General features: G+C 35.6%; 1 protein-coding gene across 2 annotated transcripts in view; it reads right to left on the reverse strand.

The window, feature by feature from the left end:
• The window catches only part of DPYD (dihydropyrimidine dehydrogenase), a 353,894-nt gene that overhangs the window by 175,056 nt on the left and 152,977 nt on the right, over nt 1–25,861 (reverse strand). For both annotated transcript variants that reach the window (XM_038182862.2, XM_038182863.2), the window contains 3 exons: nt 10,161–10,268; nt 8,128–8,297; nt 6,223–6,433 (listed from right to left, as the gene is read on the reverse strand). In XM_038182862.2, the coding sequence (XP_038038790.2) occupies nt 6,223–6,433; nt 8,128–8,297; nt 10,161–10,268 (489 nt within the window). The remainder of the gene's footprint in view (nt 1–6,222; nt 6,434–8,127; nt 8,298–10,160; nt 10,269–25,861) is intronic.

Consider the following 25,861-nt stretch of genomic DNA (forward strand, 5'->3'; position numbering starts at 1 on the left):
CTCCAAGATTTAGGTTAAGTAAAAATAAGGACATGATTTAAAGGCATCTTATATAAGAGTTCCTATTGTCCTCACAATTTGGATCTGGTATCCGGGGCAACTAAGATGAGAGAGGGACCACCTTCTACACTGCCTGCAGGATGGAGGGGAGAAATTTGGGCGGGAATTTCTTCTCTGCCCCTGCAAGGTGTGAGAGGGCCTAGGAGCCAAATGTGAGCTTGTAAGGAGGCAAACCCAACTATCAGTTCTCTGAATTGCTGCTTAACATTGAACAATATGCAAGCAATACACTTCGTGTTTTTGTTGGTACATGATTTGGGAGAGGGGTAAGGAGAAGTGTTTCTTTGCAATGACTGCACCCTCACACTCTTTAAACTTTAAAAAGTAATACAGCTTTTCTCTTGAAAATTCAAAGTGCAATCCTGTGGCTGTGTTGCCTTCTCCTCTATATCCTGATGAGATATTACATATAATTTGAAGGATCTTTCTGGATGAAAGATAACACACAATTGAATTATTCTAATGCTATCAAGTGATGCTAACACAAATAACACCAAACAAAAGGACAGTTCTGAATATATATTCCACATTTGCTATACTCACAGAGCAAATAAATGCAAATGGAAAAGCAGCAGCAAATTATAGCGCTTGCAAAAACAATATTAAAATATAAGTGAATACAGAAAAAATATTTTAATTAACAAAACAAATCAAATGGAAAAGATTCCTCAAATAAAGCTTTAAAAGTGAATTTGTGTGTGTTTGACTGCCATGACTAATTATGTATCCATGTAATGTGTGTTCAATTTGGGCTTATTTAAATAGCAGAAATGCTCATTAGCTGCAGTATATCTGTGAAGCTTCAATAAACAGTTTAATGGTTTTTATGTTTAACCAATTTCATAAGTTCCTGTAATTTTAGCTTTAGTAGCTCATTAATGTTATTTTTGATATCCATCTTACAGACTTCCTTTACAGTGAATAGTAGCATTACTTCAGGAAAATACAAATATACTGTATCTTTCTTAATCTCAAATGTAAAACCATAGCTATCACATGCACCAACGATCTCATTAACTGCTGACACGGCCCAATCTAGAGGCCCAGCAAACAAAGAAAGGCACAATCATGCTTCCCTCATCTCTGCCCCACTAACGTACTGAAACAGGATTAAAAAGTGGTTTGACTGGATAAAGCCGGGTCCAGCTGTGCTGGGAGAGACTCCCGCTGGAAGCCTGCTACCGACTGTTTTCTGCCTGGCACCAGGAGGCAGGTGCGCACTGATGGCTAACAAATGAAACAGCAGAATGCCTGCTCCACGTTAAAATGTCTTAACGAGTCATTACAAAGCTGCTTTTAGGCACTGGAAGTTGGAAACAACTCCAGGGTGTGGAACTGTTGCACTCAAACTCCTTCAGTAAACCTATTTGTGGAGCAAAATCCTGTTCCAAATGAGTCAGCTGCAAAAATCCTACCTATTTCACTAAGAATCTTTTGAGTCTCTAAAAGCTTCAGTTTTATATAACAATTCTTAAAAAAGCCTGCTGACCAGAGGTCTATTCTATGGGTGAGAAGCAGATGCTGTGCAGGGAGACACCAGGTACTAGGTGGCTCTTGTGAATATCCCCAGCTGGGCTATCACAACATCTCTTTTTCCCTCTTTTTCTTTCGCTAGATAGTCAAGGCTTCGGTGTTTTGAGGTTGAAGTTTTTTGTCAAGGCTGTATAAACTCAGCACTCTCTGCAGGTTTTCTGCCTTCCCTATAATTTGAAATTCTATGTTTATATGAAGTAAAACTTCTTTTTTTTTACTTCTGAGCACACAGCTCTGCACGCTTTTGGCTTTTCCCTAGAAAATGCTTCTGAATCTATACAAATACTTATTAAGTAGGAATGGATTAAATCATAAAATTGTAAACTAGGGCAAAATTTATCTTTTTGGCATGTAGCACTATAGTAGGGGCTTAGTTATACTCTAGTAATAGTCTTCTGGTTTTGCTGCTGCAATTTCCAAGCAAGATGACAGTCATACTAAAAGTAACAGGAAGATATCTAAAAGTTGTATAAAAGTTGTTTAATAAAACATGTATTTTGCTCACAGATCATCTACTACTCTGGAGCTGGGGGGATTTGCAGAATTGGCATTTGGAGCTTGTTTGGATTTTTTTTTGCATTCCCCCCCACTTTTTTTTTTTTTTTTTTTTTTTTTGTCTCCTAGGGAAAATAAAATAGACATTGTCACTCTACAATTCAGTGTTTTGGAAAATGGGAATACTTCCTCTTTCTTGCTTCTCCCCAGAAAGTACAGGATCTCCTCAGAAACATAAGAAAATAAATCAGAACAAGGACATTTGTTCTACTGCAAAATTTTGCAGCCCACAAATGTTATTCCCTTTTGCTTATCAGAAGAAAAAAAAAAAAAAAAAAAGGAGAGAGAGAGAGAAAAAAAAGGTTATTCAAAGTTTATACTTCAAAACCAACTGGAGTGGTGTTAAATAGAATGTTGAGCTATATGCTCAACCACTGCACTATATGCAGTGCTCTGGAAGTAGACAGAATTACATGCATGTATATTGAGTAATGTAGAATGGTGCCAGAAGATATTTCTGATATTCACTAACCCATTGTAGGCCTCCAGAATGACAAAGAGAGCAAAAGAGCAGGAACACAAGGAAAGGTACAAAATTCTACTTCAGCTGTTTATATGGGCCAGTTAAGATGGCTTGAAGAGTTTGGTAGTTTGGTAATCTATGCAATAATAATTTAAAAAAGGCTTGTGCTTGCAAAATCTTTTTGCAACAACAAGGAAAAGCAAAACCTTTTTTTTTTTTTTTTACTCCATCTGTAGTAGATTCATTTAAACTTTTTTTTTTTTTTTTTTAAATTGGTTTCAGTAAAGTGCTAATGTTCTTAAAACAGTCTAGAGGGCAACTCTCCTGCTTTGTCTATTAGCAACTTCCTGAGCATAAAATGGATTTAGGAGAACTGATTTCTTTTTAATTAATGATGCATTTATATGATTCCCAGTGGGAGTATGAATATTTACTAGAACTGTTGCTTAAAAACACAATTAACATTTTATTTTGACAAAAGAAATAAGAAAAAAAAAAGACTAAATATCTACTGTGAGTGCATACAGTCTCAGTTGCAAATTTAATAGCTCCCATGCAAGAACAAGAAGCATCTGGATAAGAGTAATAGACTAGAAAAAGCTTTTTAGCCTACGGGCTATTTCTGCTCAGGCCAGCAGTCACGCATACACTTATGTCATGCTAAACAAAACTTTAAAACAGGTTCATCAAGACTGTCCTGAACGCTTGGCTGAATTGCGGCTAGGTTTGATTTCAATGCCTCTTGTTCTCATAACATATTCTTTATTCTTACATCAGTAACACCAGCATTAAACAATATTTATAGGAATAGGACAAATCCTGCTATCTTAGCCTTTACCAACACCAGGTCATTGACCTTACACTTTCTATGACCAACAGATAACATATTTATTCAACATGCATCTGAATCACCAGCCATAGATTAATTCTGACTGGAAGGGCCCTCTGGAAGTCACCTATTTCAACCCCTTCTTCCAAGACAGATCAAGATGCTCCAGGCCCTCACCAGTTTTGAACATCTCTAGTATTTTTTCCTCCATCTTTTGGTGATGAATATCTGAATATCTCAATTTCTTTAATATCAAAAACATTATTCCTTTTAGAAAAAAAAAAGGCACTACAAATATAAGATGGTGTTTTTTTTTTTTATTTGCTTGTTTTTTGTTTTTGTTGTTGTTCCGTTTTTATTGTGTATGCCTAGAGATTTGGTTGTAATCTAGCTCAATGGTGAAAAGCAAACTTGACTTTCATTAAGACAGCTTAGACAAAAAATAAAGGTTTAAAAGCTACTGAAATGGTGTGCTCAGAATAAGCACTTCATTCCCTCCAGTCGTAGTTTCTTTTCACTTTCATATTGTTGTACAAAACCTACGCTAATATTTCTTTATAATTTGATTGTTATTCTAATAGCAGTTGCACCAAAAATACATTGTGAAACTGAGGCGCATTGCTCAACCCAAGGTAAATAATTCTCCTTTCACGATCAGCTCACTGCATGACTTTGTTCCCCTCCCATTTTATGTTCCTGTTTAAAAACCTCACAAAAAGTCATTTAGAGGGTGAATGCATACTAGAAGATACAAGACTGGTGCAGGATTATGGCTAAGCAACACGGTAAATTTAACCTTTTAGATGAAGCAGTTTGTAATGTGGGAGAAAACAGAACCATTCCTTTATCATAGGGTCTGAATCACAACAAAATAGTGGTAGAGTCACCATCCCGGGAGGTCTTTAAAAGAAGTTTAGATGCTGAACCTAGTGATATGGTTTAGTGGAGGACTTGTCAGTGTTAGGTCAGAGGTTGGACTCAATGATCTTAAGGTCTCTTCCAACCTAGACAATTCTGTGATTCTGTGAAAATGATTGCATATGCTAGTATTTATCACATGAGGTTCTAGAACACCTCCCAAAAGACCTAAACAGAGGGTTTTTGAAAACAACAAAATTTTAAAAACAACAAAATTTTCCAAAATTCAATTCAAGTCAATTCCATCAACAGAGTAGGTGGAATGAACCTCTTAAAGATTTAAAATATATATGTATATATGTATCTCTTCTCTGTGCTTCCTGTGGGTTATGAGTGAACCACAAACATGAATAACATAGGTGCCAAGTTCTTTATACAGATTCCATCTCCATGTGGGATATGTGGAGTCCCAGTTGCTGCTCCTCTGCCTACCCATTAAAGCAGCAGCAAGCGCACAGCAGAAGGCAGCCCTGAGGAAGTAGCAGTGTGAGTACCTGGGTACAGTTGCCAGCTAGATAACAGCCTAGGCTTCATTAACCTGTCCCAAAGCACTAGCAATATACACAAGACAGGAATACACCTGAAATGAACTATACATATTATTTTTCAAGGTAGAAAGTTGATCCTTCTTTTTAATTGTAGTAGAGTAGCAATGCATATACAGAAAATGCAGATGTGAGAAGTTACACATTTTATAAGTGCCTGATATATGTTCACAAACATTACTACACTTAACTTAGATTATTTTAGATTTACTGTCTTCCTTGATTGAAAAGATTCACAAAACCATGTTAAAAAAAAAGTTTGAAATTCCCTTTGCACAGGCAGGACAGGACTAATATCTGATCACCAAATTTTCCATTGACATGCAGTCTGAGTCACTAACTCTCCCAGTCCTTTGTAAGACCATTTATGCCCAAAGGAGTATGACAACATGTCATGGAATAATTGGTTGGCATGACTGTGCCTTGGAGAAGCACGCACATTGATCACTCACTAAGGCTTTCAGAACCTCCTAATCTTGATGAGCATCTATTCATTTTACTAAACTATCTTCTGCTGAGTCAGTGGGGTTCTTGTTTATTTTTTACTTTCAAAGCACCTTTGATGCATGTACCTGAACTCTTTAAATCTAACCTAGTGTAAGAGGAGGAGAATACAGTCTGAGCTCTGCTCAATTCTCATTTGTTAGTTTAAGTCATATTCTTCTTCTCTTTGTTATATATTCAGAAAATAAGTTCAGTGTCTGGAATGCCATCTCTGTATATTGACTATTAAAGTAAGTGTTAATTTTTAAGGCCAAAGTTTGTAAAGTGCAAGTAAATAGTGAGACATGCTGAGAAAAGTGCAGGTGAATTTAACAAATCCTGTACATATGAGAGAAGCCACAGTCCTCTTGCATATGTATAAGAAATAAGTGATACCCAGAGTGGCTAAACCAGAATAATGAATCTATCTTAATTCTTGCTTAATTCAATAGTTAAAAAAAAAAAAAAAGTTTCACAGATCAGATCAGTTCAGTTCAAAGTTGTAGCGTAAGTTTCTCTAAAGTTAGTTACTGAGACCAAAAGAAATCTCCATGAGTATTCTGTTACCCATTTGCATTGAGAGGAAAGCAATTGTACCTCTAATATTGATACCTGCTCTAGACAATGACATACAGAAAACTGCTTGTTATTCATACCCTTAGTTTTCATCTAAGAGGTACACGTATATCTAAAGGACAAATAAACTTCTGTGAAAAGAACCAAGTCACAAGCTATGTAACCTCCAGAAGACCCACCTCACAGAACTGTGAAAGGGCACTAAATTGCTGCAGCTAAAATAACAAGCAGCATTTAGAGAATACAGTTGTCAGGGTTACCTTTAGTGTCACCCAAAATGGAACCAAAGGCACTGATCACCACATCAGCTTTCAGACGGACAACCTGATCCTCATCTTCTTTCCAGTTTCCATCATTGTCTTGTTCAGTTCGAATGAACTCCATTGCAACAATATGTCCACCTCTAAGCACAACCTTCCGGGGGGAGAGGAAAGGTAGAAATTCACACTTCTCTTCTTTTGCAAGCTCCATCTGTAGAGTAAAAGCAATAAAATAAACATGAAAAGCTTTGTGAAAAGTTGACTCAAGATGCTACCACATATTCTTCTTTAGTAGAAGGCACTGGTGTATTGTATACAGATAGTCATCTTCAGAGCTTCTACTGTCTTAAATCAATCAGTTCTAGACAGTGGCACATAGTAGATTTGCAATGCAGATATTTTTCTGATGCATTTTCTTATTGTTCCCTGTCACTGAATAACTCCTCTGAGGGCAAAAGAGCTACTTTATGCAACTACCTGTTTTTTAAGAGGCCTAGTATTAATTAAGCACATGAACTGAATTGTGTTTTCTATGACTTTAAGTGTTTATTTTAAAGTACTGAATACTATGTCCAAATAACAGTTTTCTGTGTGACATCCCAGACTTAAGATCTCCTGATTCTCTGTTGTGATAACATTACTCAAGTCAAACAGCGCATCTTAGTAGAGACTTCAGAATTTGATTGTCTACATTTACTTGACAAATAATGTACATGTAACTATCTTGTATGTGTACTATCTTATGAAATGTCTAACCTGACCTCATTCTATCATGGCTATTAGTAGCTAAAACTATTTTTATTGTACTTCCCCTCACCCCCCCCCCCTTTTTTTTTTTTTTTTTTTTTTTTTCAAATCCACTGCACGATTTGATGAACCTTGACAACTTTTAGGAATTGACCCAGGCTGCTAACAAAGATTTGGGTTGAGAGTGACTTCTAATTCTTAATTAGCAAGAGTCTGAATAGTATGAGTCTCTTAGCTACAATGGCCTCTCTAATCTCATTGTGTCTAAAATCCTTATCTGAAGTGCAACAGAAACAGAAGTAAATTATGTTTTGGAACCTCCATTCCCTTTTTTTTTTTTTTTTTTTCCCCCACCTCCATTCCCTTTCTACAGGATCTCTAAGCTGCTCACCAAAAAAATGACCAAATTCCCATAATTCCCTTGATAAGACATGCATTAGGTGTACAATTAATCTAAAGCATGTAAGTATCTAAAGTATGTACCAAATAAATTATAATGGAAAAAAGACCAAAATAAGAAAACCCAACTTGAAAAAATCCTCATGTAACACAAATAAATTGAGAAGGCAGAGTCAGTTTCAAAATGTGCAGATGCCCTGATAAATGCCAAAGTGCAAAGCCAAACTAAAAATCAAATTGAACACTGAAATCTGTGATGAATGACATCATTCTATTGCCATTGGCAGTGATTCAAAATGAAAATCACAGTAAGTAATTTCCTTACAAGAATTTATAGACTCCCAACGCTATGTCAGGATCACTGAGATTCATCAGACAGAAGCCAGAAAGCATAATTCTTGGACCTGAAGAGTCACCTACAATACTCAAATACCTGTTTTATCTCTGGGGTGCTTCCAAGATTTTAAGAATTTTACAGTATTTTCTAATTAAGAGGAAATTCTACCCCTTTTATGCAAAGACATCTCTCTCAGACTTTACAGGAAATTGATACAACAGAGGAAAATGACTTATATGGAGACTATGCAAATCAAACCTCAGATCATTAATAAACTTTTATACATTTTAAGATAATTGTTATAAACCAAGCCTTTAGTAGATGTTTTTAATGTACCTACTGCACAATTTTAGGCCCTATACAGGTAACAACAATAATAACAACCCATATTCCTTCTCATAAATGCTATTATTCAATTTTACCTCTTCTGGGACCGCCCTGATATTAGTGAATCCCTTCCTGAAGACCACAAATACACGACGAGCTCCACAGCGTAAAGCAGATGTTGCACAGTCAAAAGCAGTGTCTCCTGCCCCAAGTACAATCACAGTTCCATGTATTGATGGCAATGGAGAGTGACAGGCACACATCCCTGAAAAGATGAAAGGAAAAACCCCATTTTCAAGTAGAGAAACCATTTCTGCATGACAGCTCAAAAGGTACTTGTACTCAAAGCACTGTAAAATTGCATCTTACAGTTTCTAAGCATGGAGTGTCACTATCAAATTATTCTGCTTCACTAAAAGACAGTTTTATTCCCATTTTTAAGATATGCTCATATACATAATTTCATAGTCAATACTGTAAGCAACAGAACCCTTCTGTCTTGAAAGGATACAAACGACAACACGTTTCTAGTTTCATGAGTCCTGTTGGGTAAAAACTAGCATTGTAAGATCTTTTTATTAAAAAAAAATAAGTTTCTCACTTATCAGATTCATTATCCTCACAGTTAAACAAACAAACAAAGACACCAAAAAAACCACCATTGTAACAGATTATAAAGAGTAATACTTAGTGTTTTTCTAAAGAATACTTTCCAGTTGTTGATAAAGTTGTATAATAGTTTCTCAAAGTTAGTCCCTTATAGTACACAATTATCTATGTGTTTGTACAGAATTCTATACAGTATTTTTAGTCAAATTATTACAAAGAGAGATTGTTTTGCAAGATTTGCTTTTCCTTTGTTAATCAATAAATGTTCTGCAGTGTATATTCTCAATCTGTTTCATTTTAAAACATCTCTTTCTTTAAAACCAAAACAAAATCAACCCTTTTCTCCTAACTCATTTGAGCTCCCTAAGCTTAAGAAAATACACAGAAATAAACATTTGATCAAAACAGCAGAGAGATGGGACAGATGGGATGCTGAGTTGCCTTTCCTAAATATTTTGCGTAAAATGGGGTAATAAACTTCACTTTTATATGCAGAATAATTTGCCTCCAGAGACATATTCTTTAACTCATGGTTTATGAAAAGTCTACTAAATTAGCAGGCAACCCTATTTGATGCTAAAAGAAGTTTCTGAATGGACAGAAGAAAAAAGGTTTGTAGATTAAAGTGGTTAAACATGTAGTCGTGCATACAAGACCACACAGTGCGCTAAGTATATGCTCAGAAAATAGTATATGGATTTTTTTTTTATTTTTAATCAATGCATTGGGGAATCTAGACTGTGAGTGAACATGGCATATAAATCACAAGTTTCATGTCATCCACTCATCTAGAGTTTATGACATCACATTCAAGGCCCCTGAAAGCATCTATAATCCCTGGGTAGCAAACAGCCAATTCTGCATTCAAAACAAATATGTAAAAGCATAAAACAAGGCTGAATTTGATGTCTATGAACTGGCATCACTGACTTACTTCAGGCATACTACTGTCGTCCTGAAGTTTTTGAGGAAGGAACTAGTGCTCCCTTAAATGTGCCTATAAAACATTCAGCACACAACTGACTTGGGATCACAGTGCTACAAGTAAAACCAATTATCAACAACATACAAAGCAGCTGTTCATACGGGCCAGCAAAATAATATCAGGTCATTTCAAGATTTTCATCTTATATTTCATCTTATATTAAAGAATCTTATATAAGATTTTCATCTTATATTTGCTGTTATTTATATCAAGATAATATATATTGAGAACCTTGTGATATCTTTTTAATATAATTCAATATAACAAACAAGTTTTTGTGGGTAATAAATTGCCATGTACTTATTTTTTATATATGACTATTTGCTTTACAATCTCCACGACCAACTTTCCTCAATGCACAGTCCTGAAGTTGCAGCTCACCAAAAAAAACTTTGGCCCACACCGTTTCCTTAGGAGGTGCTTCATAACTGGATGTGATGCTGTATTTTACACCATCTGTGTATTTTGATATCTCAAGAACTGCTAATGATTTACTACTGAACATGGTTATAGCAAAAACACAGTATCACCCACCTGGTTTACTTGCCATTGCTACCAAAGGTAGGAAGTCTTTAGATGTGTAAAATCCTTGATCCATTCTCAGCCCTTGGAATATACTGTCTCTGTTTGGTTCTGGTAAACCTGAAATAGACATTGTAAGGCAGATCAGAACTGCAAGGGAAATTTCAATGACAAATATATATTTTATTTTACATGTACATTCTCAAAAACATCGACAACACAAGCATTCTAACAAAACCTCAGATGTTCCCTAAAACATCAAAAATGACTGTAGTTTCATGTTCGTAGTCAGTAACTTACTTAATGGGTGATCTGTTAATAGTACTGGCACTTGAAAACGGAGTTTGTTGGATAGCCTGTGCACTCAGATTAACTCATAACAAAATAAATGCAGAGAAGAGGGTTAGAGAGAATAGGATATATGGGGTGCAGAAGCAGAAAAGCTACTGGGGATGGGTTAACTCTGGTAAGCTTTTCCTGTATCACTTTCCTTTCACACACATGTAACTCTTACTGCTGTGAACTATTTTTTTCCCTTTGTTTTGAGGCATTTTTCAAGACATCTAGTTTGCAGGTAACACAAATGAACAGCTTAACTGATGAGGAGTGGGACATGAGTGGCAATGCTGTTAATGTGTCTTATTTGTGAGTCCTTGTATGTCATCACTTTTATGTGTTCCTGACTGTTTTCTCAAAATCTTGAAAACCTTATTGGCTCACAGTAATTTATAGTTATTAATAGCACAAATTTATAGAGAAGCCATGGGATACAAATAGGCTTCGCAACCAACAATAGCAACAAATACCTTTCAATTAAAAAAAGGCAAAAGGCATCTTCCTGTTATTAAAAACTATCTTCACATTGCTGTTCATACATTTGGACAGCACAGAAGGTCTAGCCAGCATAGAAGTTTAAACATTTTTGTCATGCAAATGAAATAATCTATCAGGGCATTTTCAACAGGGCCTCAACTTTCATAATTAATCTAAAAAAAAAAACACACCATATTATCATGAAAGTATGCAAATTAATAATTGCATACTGAAGTGGAATTAATGTCAACATTTTTTCTAAGAAAACACGCTGCATCCAAGGAGTCCTTAGATCATGTAAGCAGAATTGGAAAAAGTTATGTGTTCCCTCCATTCCCAGGCATGGATGGTAGCAGAATGACTTTTCACCTCTTTGAGAGTTGCAGGTGGAAAACCCCAACAGTATTGTGTTAGCATCAACAACAAAGCAGGACTGCACTTTGAGGAGTGCTATTCCAAGTAGGAAAGGTTTAAGGCCTTTTTGTATTACTGAAGCAGCACAACATTGCCTCATTACATCAGAGTATCAGGACTCAGTCATAGAACCCTTCAGATTTTCTCATGAGTCACCTGATATGGGGGAAGCTTCTCAAACCTCTACAGCCCTGAATGAAGTTACTGTAAGAGAAGAAGAAAAGGAGAAAAAAAAAAAAAAAAAAGTATCTTTAGTTTCAATAGCTTCAGTGAAGAAAAGGAAAGCAGGCCTCAGTGAATTGAAAAGGCTTACAAAGCAAAAAAGCAAATGAAAAAAACGCTGAAATATTTGAATTTCAAATATCTCACAGTATTTGAGCACTTTTCGTGATCTCTATTAATAAACAAAACAATGAATCAATTGCTGAACACCTGACTATCAAAACACTTCTGATCAATAGCTAGATATTGAGAAAAATAAGGTTAGAAAATACTAGCACATGCTGAAATTCAAGACCTTTGCTGTAATTCCAGGGTAGACTGGAATATCAGCTAATAAAGAATGAATAATGGATATTTTAAGACTCTGCCAGAAATACTTGGTACTATTGAAACTATTGAAAATATAATATGCAAAATGCGTGTGTACGTATATGCATATACATATGTATAATATACATGCAAAATTATACTTAAAAACTGCATAGGTCTTCCTCTAAGTATCTATATATTGCTAAATTATCTATGACAAGAATGCCTTGACAAAAGCTCTCCATGACTGCTTACAGGCACAGAACAGCACTGTACCTATTTCAGTTGACATAAACATAGACCAGCTCAGAGGCCTCAGTTTATTCTTGGGACAAACACTTTTGCCATTATTGACAGGTGCAAGATGAATTAAAGATAATTTCCTTTCTATTTTATGGCTATCCCTGTTCAAAAACAAAGAGAAAACCATCACCAAAAAAATTTTTTTTTTTTTTGACATTTCTATCATCTACTGATGAAAATGATTCCATCTCTAAGAACCAGTAATTTAGCTCTCACTGGTTGAAGAGAGAGCAGAATTAAGGGACTGTTGTAATGTTCATGGTTCAGGTTCATCATAGGCTCACTGCCACTGAAAACAAAGGATTTATATTACAAAGACATTGTATCCAATATTGTTTGCTCTGGCAAGTATGACCAAAAAAAAGTTTAAGACGTAGTCAGTAAACATGGCATTTTCTGCTATTTTCTTATACTACTTTCATTTTGCTGAAAACTCCATGAAAATCAATTTTGCAATATTTATAGGAAACGTAGGGAAAATTCGTCTTCTTCCTATACGTACCTGGCACAATTTCACTCTCTTTACTAAGCACCCACTGGAAGATATACTGGATGCTGATGTTTCTCCCTTCACTGTTTAGTATTTGCCCTTATAATGACTGCATTTAGTTCTGTTAAAATAAAAATATTAAGTACTTCTTAAAGCCACTAAGGTAGCTAAGAGGCAGAGAGACAGACAAAGAGATCAAGAATTGATAAGATCCACTTTAGAGAAATAACTTTCCTAATAAACAGCCACCCTACAGAAGTATGCTTTACAGATAGATCAAATATTGATAAACAGCCAACAGCCTCTCAGGAGAGAGAGGATTTGTTGAAGTACAGCTACAGAGGAAAAATTCAGTTTTGTACAGTTTAAGAAAAAGAAATAAATTAAAAAGCAATAACAAAAAACAATTATATATGGACCTATAATTTAGGTCAAAATAGTGAACCAAGAGAAATACCCTTTGAAGAAGAATCAGAGAGAACCTTTAGCAAAAGGGAGTTCACACACTAATACAGATTAGCCAGGAGCCACCTTAAAAACGATCTATCTATATGCTTACAAAAACATGAGGTCTTTCCCCTAGGTTTCAGGCTAAAATTCTCTGCTCTCCAAATCCACCTGCTAGCCATCTTTATTTATTTATTTATTACTTGATTTATGTATTTATTATTGATTTCTTTATTTATTACTTGATTTTACTCGTCCTAAAATAATTTTTCACTATTCTATGTCTCCTAACTTATACCAAAATCTAGTGATAACAATCATTTCCTTCACTAGCACTAAAGAACGACTTTTGGGCAACCAAATGGAGGCAGTCTAGAAATACAATTCCACTGCTGGTGTTGCTGGATGGACTCTGCAAATGTAGTCAAGCAGTGGGCTACTGCCCGGCTACCAGCCTTCTGCAGCCGAAACCCTGGACCTCCTGGTGCCTCAGTCCCTTTAGATGCTGATTCCAGGGAAGCAGCTTCTGAAGCGACTGATACCAAACCCCACACAGGCTGGAGGACAATGGCACATACTGAGAACAGAGAAAGCAGAAATACTGTGAAAGCAACAGCTTGCGAGACAGATCTAGTTTAACTCTGCAAAAGCTAATATAGATAGTCCCAGACTGGGTCAGGTACAGAACAGAAAGCAACTCATCTCCATTCCTGGCCCTCTGGTTTTCTAGGTCCTGCCTTTTGTTTCCAGATGCTCCAGCTCTCCCAGAAAGCATCACACTCTTAGTATGAAAACCTCCCTCTTTCTTTCCTTCCTTGGATCACCACAATCCTTTCTCCAGTGAACCATACCTCAGTACGAGTCTCTCAAGTCTGGCTTATTATATACTTTCCAAAGTTATACTACTGGCTTTGGAAAACACAAGCTTTAACCTCCTTTATATATATTTATTTATTTATTTATTTATTTTTAATCCTTTATATATGTGCATACATATAAACATTAAAATACGTATTAGAAGAAACATCTGCTTCCTATCCCTTACTCTTCATCCTCATAATACCGATACATGTTAATTTTCTTAACTGGAGGTATCAAGTTCATCATCTCTGTTTAAAGAGATACTCTTGTAGATCCTCTTACAATCCCCTAGTACAAATGAAATATGAATTGCAAAACAATTAGAGTCAATCTGTTAGATATACCTGGCAATATAGAAGAGTGATGCATACACAATGTAATGGATTGGCACGCAGAGCAATGCAGCTAGTCCACCTGGTTGCTGCACCAAATAAATCAAGGCATGTCAACACATCAATCAGCTAAGTCAGAAAATATATACTGATGCTATTACTGTAACTATTAGCCTGGTCTGGAAAGGAAAACTGAAGTGGGAGTAGCAGCACAGCATGCATCTCTTTCCTATTTTGATCAAATCTCCTCTCCCCCGAAACAGGAATGCCTTCTGAACCTGAAATCATTGCTTGAATTACTTAAATCTGACAAGTTTGGGCAGATTTGCAGTTTCATATGAACTTCTCAGCCAGTCTTAATAACTGATGTACAAAATAAGCCCTGTTCCTTGGTAAGGGTCAAATGTAGTTTTCATTGGCAGCTGACTGAAAACAAATCTCCAAAAGGGGGGGAAAAAAAAAAAAAAGAGCTGATGAAGTGTATACCGAAGCCTAGGAGGGGAGAAAACTTACTAGAGCATTGTGAGGCTTTTTTTTTTTTTTCCCCACACCAGACACCAAAAAGTTTCATTTGCCCATTTTCAGTTGTGTTAATACAGCATTCTGGAAAAATTTAAGCTGAAATAGGTAAACAAATGAGCAGCTGAGATCTTTCAAGCAATATTCCCCCTCTTTGCATTCTTAGCTGTTACTATCTTGAGAGTAGAGAGTTTTCAATTAGAGAGGTGGCTTGTTTTTACCAAACTGATAAAATGTAAATTCAGTTTGGCTAAAGCAATTTGTGTTGGAATATACTAAAAACATTTTTTTTTTTAAATGCAAGACTCTCAATTTCTCTCAATTTTAACTTTTTTATAATGAAACTTTCCACTTTTCAAAGGGCATTACATTTACAAATTTATCTAACAAATGTGAAAGAACACAAAGAAAATAAGTTTCACTTGCTATGCATATCCCTTTTTCTTCTTTTTTAAAATAGCAAAGCAAAAACATAATCAAACCCCATTCACCAACTTATATAACTTCTTTCTAAGTGTCTTCATATCATACAAATATGGAGCATTAGATAGAAATTTATAGGATTAGGGAGGGAGGTTTTTCCACCTTTTGCCATATGTATGAAAAGCTGCTCGTGTGTTTCAGAGTTAAATACAATTTTGAGAATTCACATTTACAAGGAAGACTCTGCTAGACAGAAAAAAAGATCAAAAAATAACAAAGATTCCTCTTCACTACCCATGTTCTGTCCTTCCCACCCTCCACAACAGGGATCTGCTGAGGAAGAGGGGCCCAGGAGATCCTAGGACTCATCGGAGAGCTGGGCATGAGGAATCTGAGCATGAGGACAAAAATACGTGAATTGTATAAGAAACTAGATGCAGGCAGAAGAAACAAATAATAAATCGTGCATCTGCTGTAGTGGAGATGCAAGTCTGCTGAAATAATATCTCAGAGGCCAAGCCTAGACACACTGAAACCGAGCCTGTTAATCAGCACAAGAAACTAGAACACAGCCCAGTAACGAGGCATCACAGGTTCTACAACAATAATAGCTCACCTTTGGCAGACAGAAATAGGAATAAGTAGTGCCCACTCATGTGGGCTAGGAAAAGGAGCTATGGAATGCTGCTTGAGAGAGACTGATACAAAGGAAAGAACTAACATGGTCTGATAAGTCTGATACAGCTGTTTACATATTTTTGTTATATTCTTTAAAAGATGCACTAAAGTAGATACAAGCCTAACAAGCGCTCTATGAAGGTAAATTTCTAAATCACAATTTCTCTTCTGAAAAAGACCTTTTTTAATTAACAATAAAGTCTTAGGTACACATTTTATCCCATCTCCCTGCCCTTTCATGCACTGAGCATTCCAACTTGCTCCTTCTGTTCCCATATAAAACTATTCTAGGTGTAACACTTCTGACATCATTTCACACTTGTCCCGAGACTTGCAGCTACAGGTATCAGGGTCAGAGTAAGACTACAAAGATGCACAATGGAGAAGAACACACTGTAAATTCCAAGCAGATAAGCATCCATTTACACTTCTGAATGCTCTGTTCTTCTTCAACTAGTCTGATTTGTGATCTGGGGAAATGGAGATCAAAATCATGTATGTAAAGCAGTTTTATTTTATGTCCCACAATATGTGAATTGTATAAATTGAACCAGGAGTTTTAAGTACATTGAAGTGTGCATTGTTTTGTTTTGGTTTTGTTTGTGTTTTTTTTTTTTTTTTTGAAAGATAATATTGAAACGATAGATTCACAGAATTGTCAAATTCACAATTCTGCCATCACACGATAGAACCTATTCATATCCAGTGCTATACACTCTACCTATTTGTTTATAAGAAGTCACATGCATTCATACCAATATTGATAACATTTTAACATTTCTGTCCATGGATCAATATTAAACAATAATTTAGATGAAGACACTATACAAACACGGTACTTAAGCTATGCCACGTACCTGATTATATTAAATGCACCATTAAAATTCATGCTATAACATTGATCAGAAATGGAACAGAAAGCCATTGGTATCTAAAGAGCTACTCTGTACATTTTTAAATGTTTTATTCTGAAAGACTAAACAACGAGTAAAGTTGCAAATGCTCTGCAGGTGCTCAGCTTCTCTCAAGGTCAGTCCATTAGTGATTAACACATCAGTAAATACGTTCAAGGCTTGTATTTTTAAAGGATCTCTCTCATTTTGATGACAGATTTTTTATTTTTATTTTATTTATTTATTTTTTTTTATGGTGGTGGCTTTGTTACTTCCTATTGTGAGATTCAATAGAGTATGTTTTCTAGGTGGTTGATTTTTTTTGTTTGCTATGTATGTTGATGGAGATAAGTGTTTTAATTACTTTTTTAATGTCTATGCTTTTGTAGTTTCTTTCTCTCTCAGTTTATTTCCTGCTGCTGAGATTACTGCCTCATCTCCACAGCAGGTGGCTCTTTCAAATTTGTTTTCCTTGTAAGCCTGGTAGATTTATTTTCTAATATAACTGCTCCTTTTTACTGTTTTTTTTGTTTTGTTTTGTTTTTGTTTTAATTATTATTTTTTATTTTTATTATTAGTAATGATTTCTTTGCTTTGGAATAGGTACACTTGCAAGGTCAGTAAGAGTAATTCCCTAATAATGGGTAAAGGCCTTGTTCATGGGGGGAGGGAGGGGAGAGGAACTACAAGACTACAAGACACTTGAGTTATTGTTTTCTTACGCTCAAGTTAGAATGAGCACTGCATACAGTAAACGTGAAAGAAGACCCTTCACATCTATCAGAAAGAGCCCTATACAATCAATGCAGTGCATTCTAAGTTGAACAGCAATGTCCACACCACAATATCTTCTACAAATACATAAATGAATAAGTAGCTGAACCTGCAAGTAATGCAGTCTATAGGTCTCATACCTCATTTTATTGCTAGATTAGACACAGAGACAGAGATATGAGCTCTAGCAAGCAGTACTGAAAATACAAGAATGAACTAGCCAGTCCAGCAAGAACCAAACCTGTTCTTATAATCTAATTTGTCTTTGAAGTCAGTTGTCCTGTCTCAGTTAGACGTAGCCAGAATTTCACAAGACCTAGGTATCAAAAACTGCATACAGGAAAAGCAGACAAAGTCTAGAATCAATCCACGTGAGTGATGGAAACTAGAATTATGACCGTGCAATCAGTGTCGTATGTCTGAGCTTTGATTACAATACACTGCAGCCTCATGGTCTGCCCTCACAGCATTTAGGAGTCCTATGATTAGAATAGACTGACACCTAACATGAAACAAATGTTCAAAGGTGATTCATAACACTTTAGCCCCATCAGATATAAAGTCTACCCCTAATTCAGTTTTTATCTTCAGCAGCCCAGCTTTTCTCAAGGCTTTAGCCCATCTTCCACAGCCTGCTTCCCGTCTTAATTGCTCTTCTTAATATTATTATGTACATGCACTTGGAATATTATTGGGGCAACACTGAAGTGTTAATGTATTCTAGTGAAAATCAATAATGTTTCCAGACGATTAAACAAAGACCTAAAAAAAAATGACGTGATGATTTTGCAATCATCAATATCTGGCTAAGTATCACAGAGATTTTCAACTTAGTTTGACTGGAGCACTTATCCTCTAAAAGCATTCCTTTAAATGCATACCTCAGAACTGAAGCATTCAGTACCGTTAAGTGTTTTTAAAACATAATTCTTTAAAGGACACTCTAGAAGAAGTGACAGTAAGTTGGACAACGATATACAGTTTTCTAAATTAAGGAACAAATGGTAATTGTAGCATTTCTTCTCAGGTTGGAAACTGATATTTAATATTGCCTGTATTTGAAATAATAGTCACTCTGAGGATGCTAGCAAGTTAAATGGTAGTCCTGGTGAAAGGACTTGATGAAATGTGAAGATTATTATGAAGTAAGCCTCATCACAGAGAAGGACAAATGCAGAAGTCTGCTTACCTGCCCTCTGGTTCTGTTCTGCCTGATATTGTTTATAGCAGGACTTAAAGCACTGAAACAGTTTGCTATGAATCTTGATTTACAGAACATAAGAGTTCTGTAAATTGTAATACAAAGTAACTGAAGAAACATCTGCTGTAAAAAAAATAAAGTGGAATATTGCTGAAAACCTTTCGTTATGTCATCCTGGTAACATTTATTATAGCAGCCACAAATCTGAAAAGGTCACTAGCTAAAATGCATTTAGTAGTCTCAGTCAAATCCATCTCTAACATAAGAATGTGCCATTCCACTCAGGAAAAGAGCTTACTCCAGTCTGCTTACAATATAGCTGAATTTGATTTTTAGACCCAACTGGAATTTGGTCACTTCACGCCACTGGCACAAGCTGTCACTATTCAGGAGCATCCTTGAACTGGCATAGCATGGATGCTGAAATTTGAGATTTGACATGCTAATGTTGTCAGTTCCTTTCTCTCTTCCTTCTACAAGCATGTTCCTAGCACTAACATGCCAAAGGAAAGACACAGGGGGCTGTGTTTCCTCCAGCCATCAGCCAGATACTATTTGTCAATGTGATACGCTGCACCACACAGAAAGAAAAAAAAAAAAAAGAAAGAAAAAAAAAAAAAGAAACTGGCCCCAAAGGTTCCTCTTGTTCAGTAAATGATGCTGAAGAGAAGCAAGAAGCTCACCTCCTTGGGGACTATCAGTAAACTTGAAGGATACAAAAAAGACAACTATTTCAGAAACCATGTGTCACAGTAAAGGCATTTTTGCACAGTATAGAAAACATGTAGATGTACAAGTGAAAGCAAAACAAAATGGATGGAAAAAAGGATTTGGGAACATCAGACTCCTAAAAATTAAAGAAAATGGAAAATATTACAATAGCTTTTGGTAATACAAATTGTATTTTTCCCCATGCAAATTCACATAACATGTCAGGTTTACAAGCAATCATGCTGGGACATTGGATTCATAATCAAATGCAAAGCAAATTTACAAAGGGAAAAATCAAATGTTAGATAGAAAAGTATTCTTCATGTTAAGTTTTGATTAAAAAAATAAATAAAACTGAAAAAAGATCTTGAAAAGCCAAATCAGTAGAAGCTACATATGGTAAGTATGCAGGGAAAGGGTAAAATGAGAACAAATCTGATGGAAAATATTCACAAAGAAAAAGCCACAAATGCTTAGTTGGCATCAGAAAGAAAAATAAATACTAGGCCTCCATGCAAAGCAACAGTTGAAAATCCGTCATAGGCAGCACAGTAATACTTTGGAAATATATGAGCAATAATTAAGTCACATTAATAACTTGGAGTAACACCTTTGGTCGGATCTCAGACACTATACAGCAAAGAAGTTGCAGTGAGTTGAGGGAGACAACACCGACATGTACTAGATAAAATCTTGTCCTCTACTTTTGATATAATGCTAATATAACAGCCAATCGGTCTTGAAGTGTTACAAATATAAAGACTGATTTCTATAACATTGTTTCCTGAAGCTGAAAAAATAGAGCAGGTAAGAATCACAGAAATATCTAACTATGGTTATTTCTCTTAAAAAAAAAAAAAAAAAAAAAAAAAGTTATTTCTCTACTATTACTTTATTGCATGCTACTTCCATAGCATCCACACTATGTGAATGTAGTGACTATGAAACAATAGGCTGGATCAATTACAGCTTTGTACCCTATGTAGTAACTACATCTATATGAAATACTTGTGAAATTCTACTTATATGGGCAGAAAATCCCACATGCAAAACATCAGTTTTAAAATATAGGACTTTCTGGTTATTCTTATTAAAAATGAAATAAGGATTCATCCAAAGTTTTTTTTTTCTCTTTTAATGAACTTGTCTTCACTGTAAAACATCAATGTCTTCCAAATGCTACTGAATATTTAGTACTCTATCTGAAATTTCAATATAGGAAACAAATATTGTTTCCTAGCTCTTTTTTAATATATTATATTGTCTTACCTTAAATCTCAGAATATTAATACAGTGTTTTTTCCACATGGAAGAACAAAAAGATGCTATAAAGCTTATTCAGTAATTACTCCCATATCGTTCCACCTACGCTGCATTTTTGAATCACTTCAGGTAAACCATCTCTACATATATTTTAAAATGATGCCTTGTAAAGGGACTTCTAAACACTATTCATTTTTCCGCAGCACAGATCTACAACTGAAAACCTATCATCAGTGCATTCTGATGAAAAGGTAATAATTAAATCTTTTTTTTTTCCTCTTCCACAGCACATTATTTGACCTATGATAAAACAACCTATCAAATTTCCATTTATTATTTTTACCTGAAGGGCTTTGCCAGCTCACACAAACATAAATCTCCATTTGTCAGATTTAAACTGTACCTGTCCCAGCTGCTATGAGGGTTCATATCTCTTGTCCTTTAAAAATTACTGAATAGCATCAAGCAACACAACCTCCCTCCAGCCTTCACTGACCCTTGCAATCAATAATATTTGTAACCTGTATGCGCACAGTTAAGTAGAACAGAAGCCATGCACTATCCTAGTTAACCACATTGAGCTGTGATACTACAATCTGCTCCCTCGTGTCTCGCGTGATCAATTTTAATCTCTGGACCAGGAATAAAAGAATGCAGCCCCTTGTTTCCAAATTCATCTGAAAAGGATGTTATAGATTTGTAGGTCTGGACTGGAGTAGTGGGTTTAATACAATCAGCAGTTCAAGGAAAAAACACATCTAAGCTATCACTCATTCTCACTATCCTCAGTTTATTTTGTGTCTTCAGACGACAATACAAAACAGAAAATACACGTGCAATGACTTAAAGAAAGCTCTGTGTTAAAATGCCACCAGGTAACAGATATTTGTTGCAGCTGTATCCATTATTGCCACTGCGGGTAAGGTGATTCCATTATGATTACTTTGGTTAAAGTTTATTTATAAACTATCAATAGTCTTTCCTTCTGGATAATTGTTGTATAGAGTAAATTAAACAGAAACCTCCTAGAAGTAATAAAGCCTAGTTCTGCTCTGTTAAAAAGAAACAATTACTATGGAAAGAAAGAGCAATTCAGGTTTCTGATGATATTTGTTCTCTCACCTCCAAACTAATTTTATTTAAAAGGAGGAAAATTCGCCAACCAATTAGTCTAATTAGACAAATGTATCTGAATGCAGAACAGGAAAAAAGCAGCTTTAGAAAGCTACTGCAGTAGAAAAAGTGCTTTTTGAATCTGTCACACTATCAGAATACATTTCCAGAGTTCTCGTAACTGCATATTTATAGGCTTGGCTACATTGGCTCCTTGACAGCAGCTCCAATGCAATGAATCATCTATCAAAACATTTGAGAAGACTTTCTTACTCATTTCTTTAAAGCAACTATCTGAAGAGACACTTTCAACGTTATTATGTTCTAGCATTCACTATCAATTAAGAAAAATAGCATACAGTTTCATAATTGCAGGTGAATAGTAAGTATGCGTTGTCAGAGGCTTTATCTTCTCAGATTGTCACATGCTGTGTATCAGTACGTACAAATATGACATTCTTTTAACAGGCTGGAGGGTCAATGAGCTTTCTCACTCAGGTCACTAACCCACTTCACATCAATGTCCTTATCATTAAGTATATATGTATCTGCCTTTCCTTTTAAAAGCAGCTGTAGCAGGGAGTTTTAACATGACATTCTCCTATGCAAGAAGATCATCTGAGAATCATTAGCCAACTATATAAGTAGACCTGTGCTCTTATATTGGAAATAAGTAAGCAAGGGTGTGCTTTTCTAAAAAAAAACAAACAAAAAAAAACCACCATTAACTAAATCTGAAATCCTTCCCCAACAACAGCATATCTTAGAACAAAATTGCACCTAGAATACAAGACAGTCTTTATTAGCTAATTACACCACTCTGGTCAAGTGCCTATATTTTCCTTGGTGTTTCACACACTGCTGACAGAGCACTAAATCCAAAGCTTTGAGCCAGAAAACATAATGCTGTTGAATCCTAGATGCTGTTAGGTTACCATCTGGAAAACAAACAGAGAAATAAAAAATATCTCCAAATGTCTCCTCAGTGCCCAACAAGAAAGAACATGAAGTGAAACTTTGTCACACCAAAGATGACAGATCAGGTACTTGCCTTGTCAGTGCAGAACTCTGCACAGGCATGCACACAAGTACCTTCCTCTTCAACTCATTCTTTCTGTGACTAAGTAAAAACTTGAAAATGGTAAATCTATATTTCTTATATTAAGCAACTAATTTTTGTGATACTTGAAGCACCAAAGAGGCATGAGACATGAGGCATGTCCTATTTTAGGCTATGTGGCTATCTGGCTAGGTGGCCAGATCCAGAGAGGTTACTGTTAAAGAAAGTTAAAACTAGATGCTTAAAACAGCCTGCAGGCAATGCTGTGAGTACTCCCAAGAGAGTGCATGCTTCCACTGATATGGGCAGTTGACCCATGCTAATGTTAGGCCAGGCACACAAACGTATTTAACCTGCTTTGGCAGGGGGGTTGGACCCGATGATCTTTCGAGGTCCCTTCCAACCCTTTCAATTCTGTGATTCTGTATCAAGGAGCAAGCATGAGCCCTTCTTGGTACATGTTTTTGTGTTTGCAATACTACAGCAGGAATATTCTCTCCCAGTGGAGTTTCAAGTGGTAACAAAAACAAGAAGCATCTGATCAATAAATAGAAAATCAACTTACATGGTCCCCATAGGTCCCTCTAACAAGGACTTCTTTCTGAAATGTTCATGCTTGTCTAATGGTGCTGTTTTTAATCCTTTCACACCAGTGGGTCCTACATGCTTGCATTAGTGCTAATGTAAAACAAATGAACATTTTATACAAGGATATCCACTCTCCCCAAGTAAAGGGGTTAATACCAAGTAAGCTTTAGGAATGTAAATTATTTTCCCCGTGTGGCTGAAAAACTACATGAGTTATTCATTTAAAAATTATTAGCATATAAAATCATTATTATCTCTGCAGTTAATGTACAGTTCACTGACAACCTTTTGGACCATTACAATTAAGAAAGGCAGCATCCCTAATGAAGTTACAAAATACGTTGTTTATTAAATAGAAAATTGCATCTTTAATTACTTTAAATATTATAATCCAATGAAAAATTATTTCATAAACCTCAAGACAAATTATGTCAGAGATGGAGTATGCATTTTGTTCCTCTATGAATCCTAAACAGCACTTTCAATTTGCTTACAGGTTTCCGTTGTATGTAAATCTGCTCCTGAAATTGATTTCAAGTGCCTAAATCCAATGCCACTAGCATAAATTTAAGAAGCCATTTGAGTTATTCTTTCTTTTTAAAACAGACCTGTTATCAATTGTACAAATTGGCAGTTCTAGTAAATATAGTAAATAAATAAAGTTCTAGTTTTCTACTAATTCTCAGGAGGTAAACTCAAGATAGCTTTCTGTGGGGTCCCAAAATCAGCCTCATTGAAATAAAGGCAATTTGGGGATCTACTGTATCTCATTATATCACTGTTCTATTTTGAGCTAAAAGAGAACTTGGTTCAAAACCATCAAGGGCTTTGAGGATAGACTATAATTCCAACAAGTAAGTTAATTTTAAGTAAATTCCAACTAAGCTAATTTTAAATATTCTGTCTTTTTATAGAAGGTAATCTCTATGCATTGTCAAGATACCTTTTGCTCTGTCCAGTATTAGATGTTTGATGTACTGGCCAAGATCTAAAAAAGGCCAAGCTGTCAAATTAGACCCTTCACTATGCTTTGGATCAAACACAGACCAAAGTCAGTATAAATATGTGTTGATTTCTGTAGCACAAAGGAGAAATTAATGCAGCCAACTTCACTCATGTCAACACCAACTTGCCATTGAATATTTTTTTTGGAAACCCTACAAGCTACCAGGCTTTCTCAGGCTAGTCGATAAATCAGGAAAGCACAGAGATTTTAAATTCCTTTATGCTAAAAAAGCTGCTGCATTCTATGTCTTTTTTAGCATGAATATTGCCTGTGCACATCATGAAGACGGACTGATCACAACCAATTATTCAGGGTAGTACTATAATAGTAAAACAATTTGTTTTCTTTCTTTTTTTTTTTTTTTAAACAAGCTTGTTTCACAAGGGGCAATGGTTAATGATATTATAAACTTTATGTAACTATAAAATACATTACATAACTATGAAATTGATAACATTTTTTAGATTTAAAAATATCTGAAAATTAAATGATAATAAACATAATCACTTGCATAGCTAATACACAAAACTTTGAACATGGCAGCTTGTTCAGAAACATGCTTGGCAGGTTTTTGGCAGTACCTGTGTGCCAGAAAAAGAATCCAGCTGGGATATTTAGGCAAGTTGGGTACTGAAAGTCAGATACATTTGTGAAAACATTCAAAACTAAATTAAGTTTGAAGAAACTTTCCCTGAAGATAGAATGTTAACTGTAAAACAGTTAAGCATATTATGGACCAAACTATATACACCACTTGAAACAAACTCCTTCCTGAGCATGCACCTTGATACCTGTTTTGGGCTTAAGTATGCTTAAGTATCTTTGGGAGTCCATAATTTGCCTACCAAAAGATCTGTTTGGATTTAGATTACTGACATGCTACTCAGCAGAAACACTGCCTTGGAGGCAAAGAACCTCAGGAGCGTGAGGAGATTTTCAGAGCAAGGCTTCTTATGTATTCAAGGATGTTCAAAACCTGACTGGATATGGTCCTAGGCAACCTGCTCTAGCTGACCCTGCTCTTAGCTGCAGGGTTAGACTCAATGATCTCCAAAGGTCCCTTCCAATCTCAACTATTCATGATTCTGTGAAATACTCCCTGCTGAGGTCTTAAGCCATGGAAAGATTTCTGAAATTTTTATCTGGGATTGGAAAAATCCACTACTACGCTTAAGTAAAACAAAAGTATTCCCTACCAGGGAATATGTGCCAGACATTCACAGAAAATTAAGAGAAATTCACAGGTATGTACAAGCATTTTTTCCACAGGCCTTATATGTTTCTACCAATTAC

Source organism: Anas platyrhynchos, chromosome 8 (assembly GCF_047663525.1).
Source record: "Anas platyrhynchos isolate ZD024472 breed Pekin duck chromosome 8, IASCAAS_PekinDuck_T2T, whole genome shotgun sequence".
In the NCBI taxonomy this organism is placed as follows: domain Eukaryota; kingdom Metazoa; phylum Chordata; class Aves; order Anseriformes; family Anatidae; genus Anas; species Anas platyrhynchos.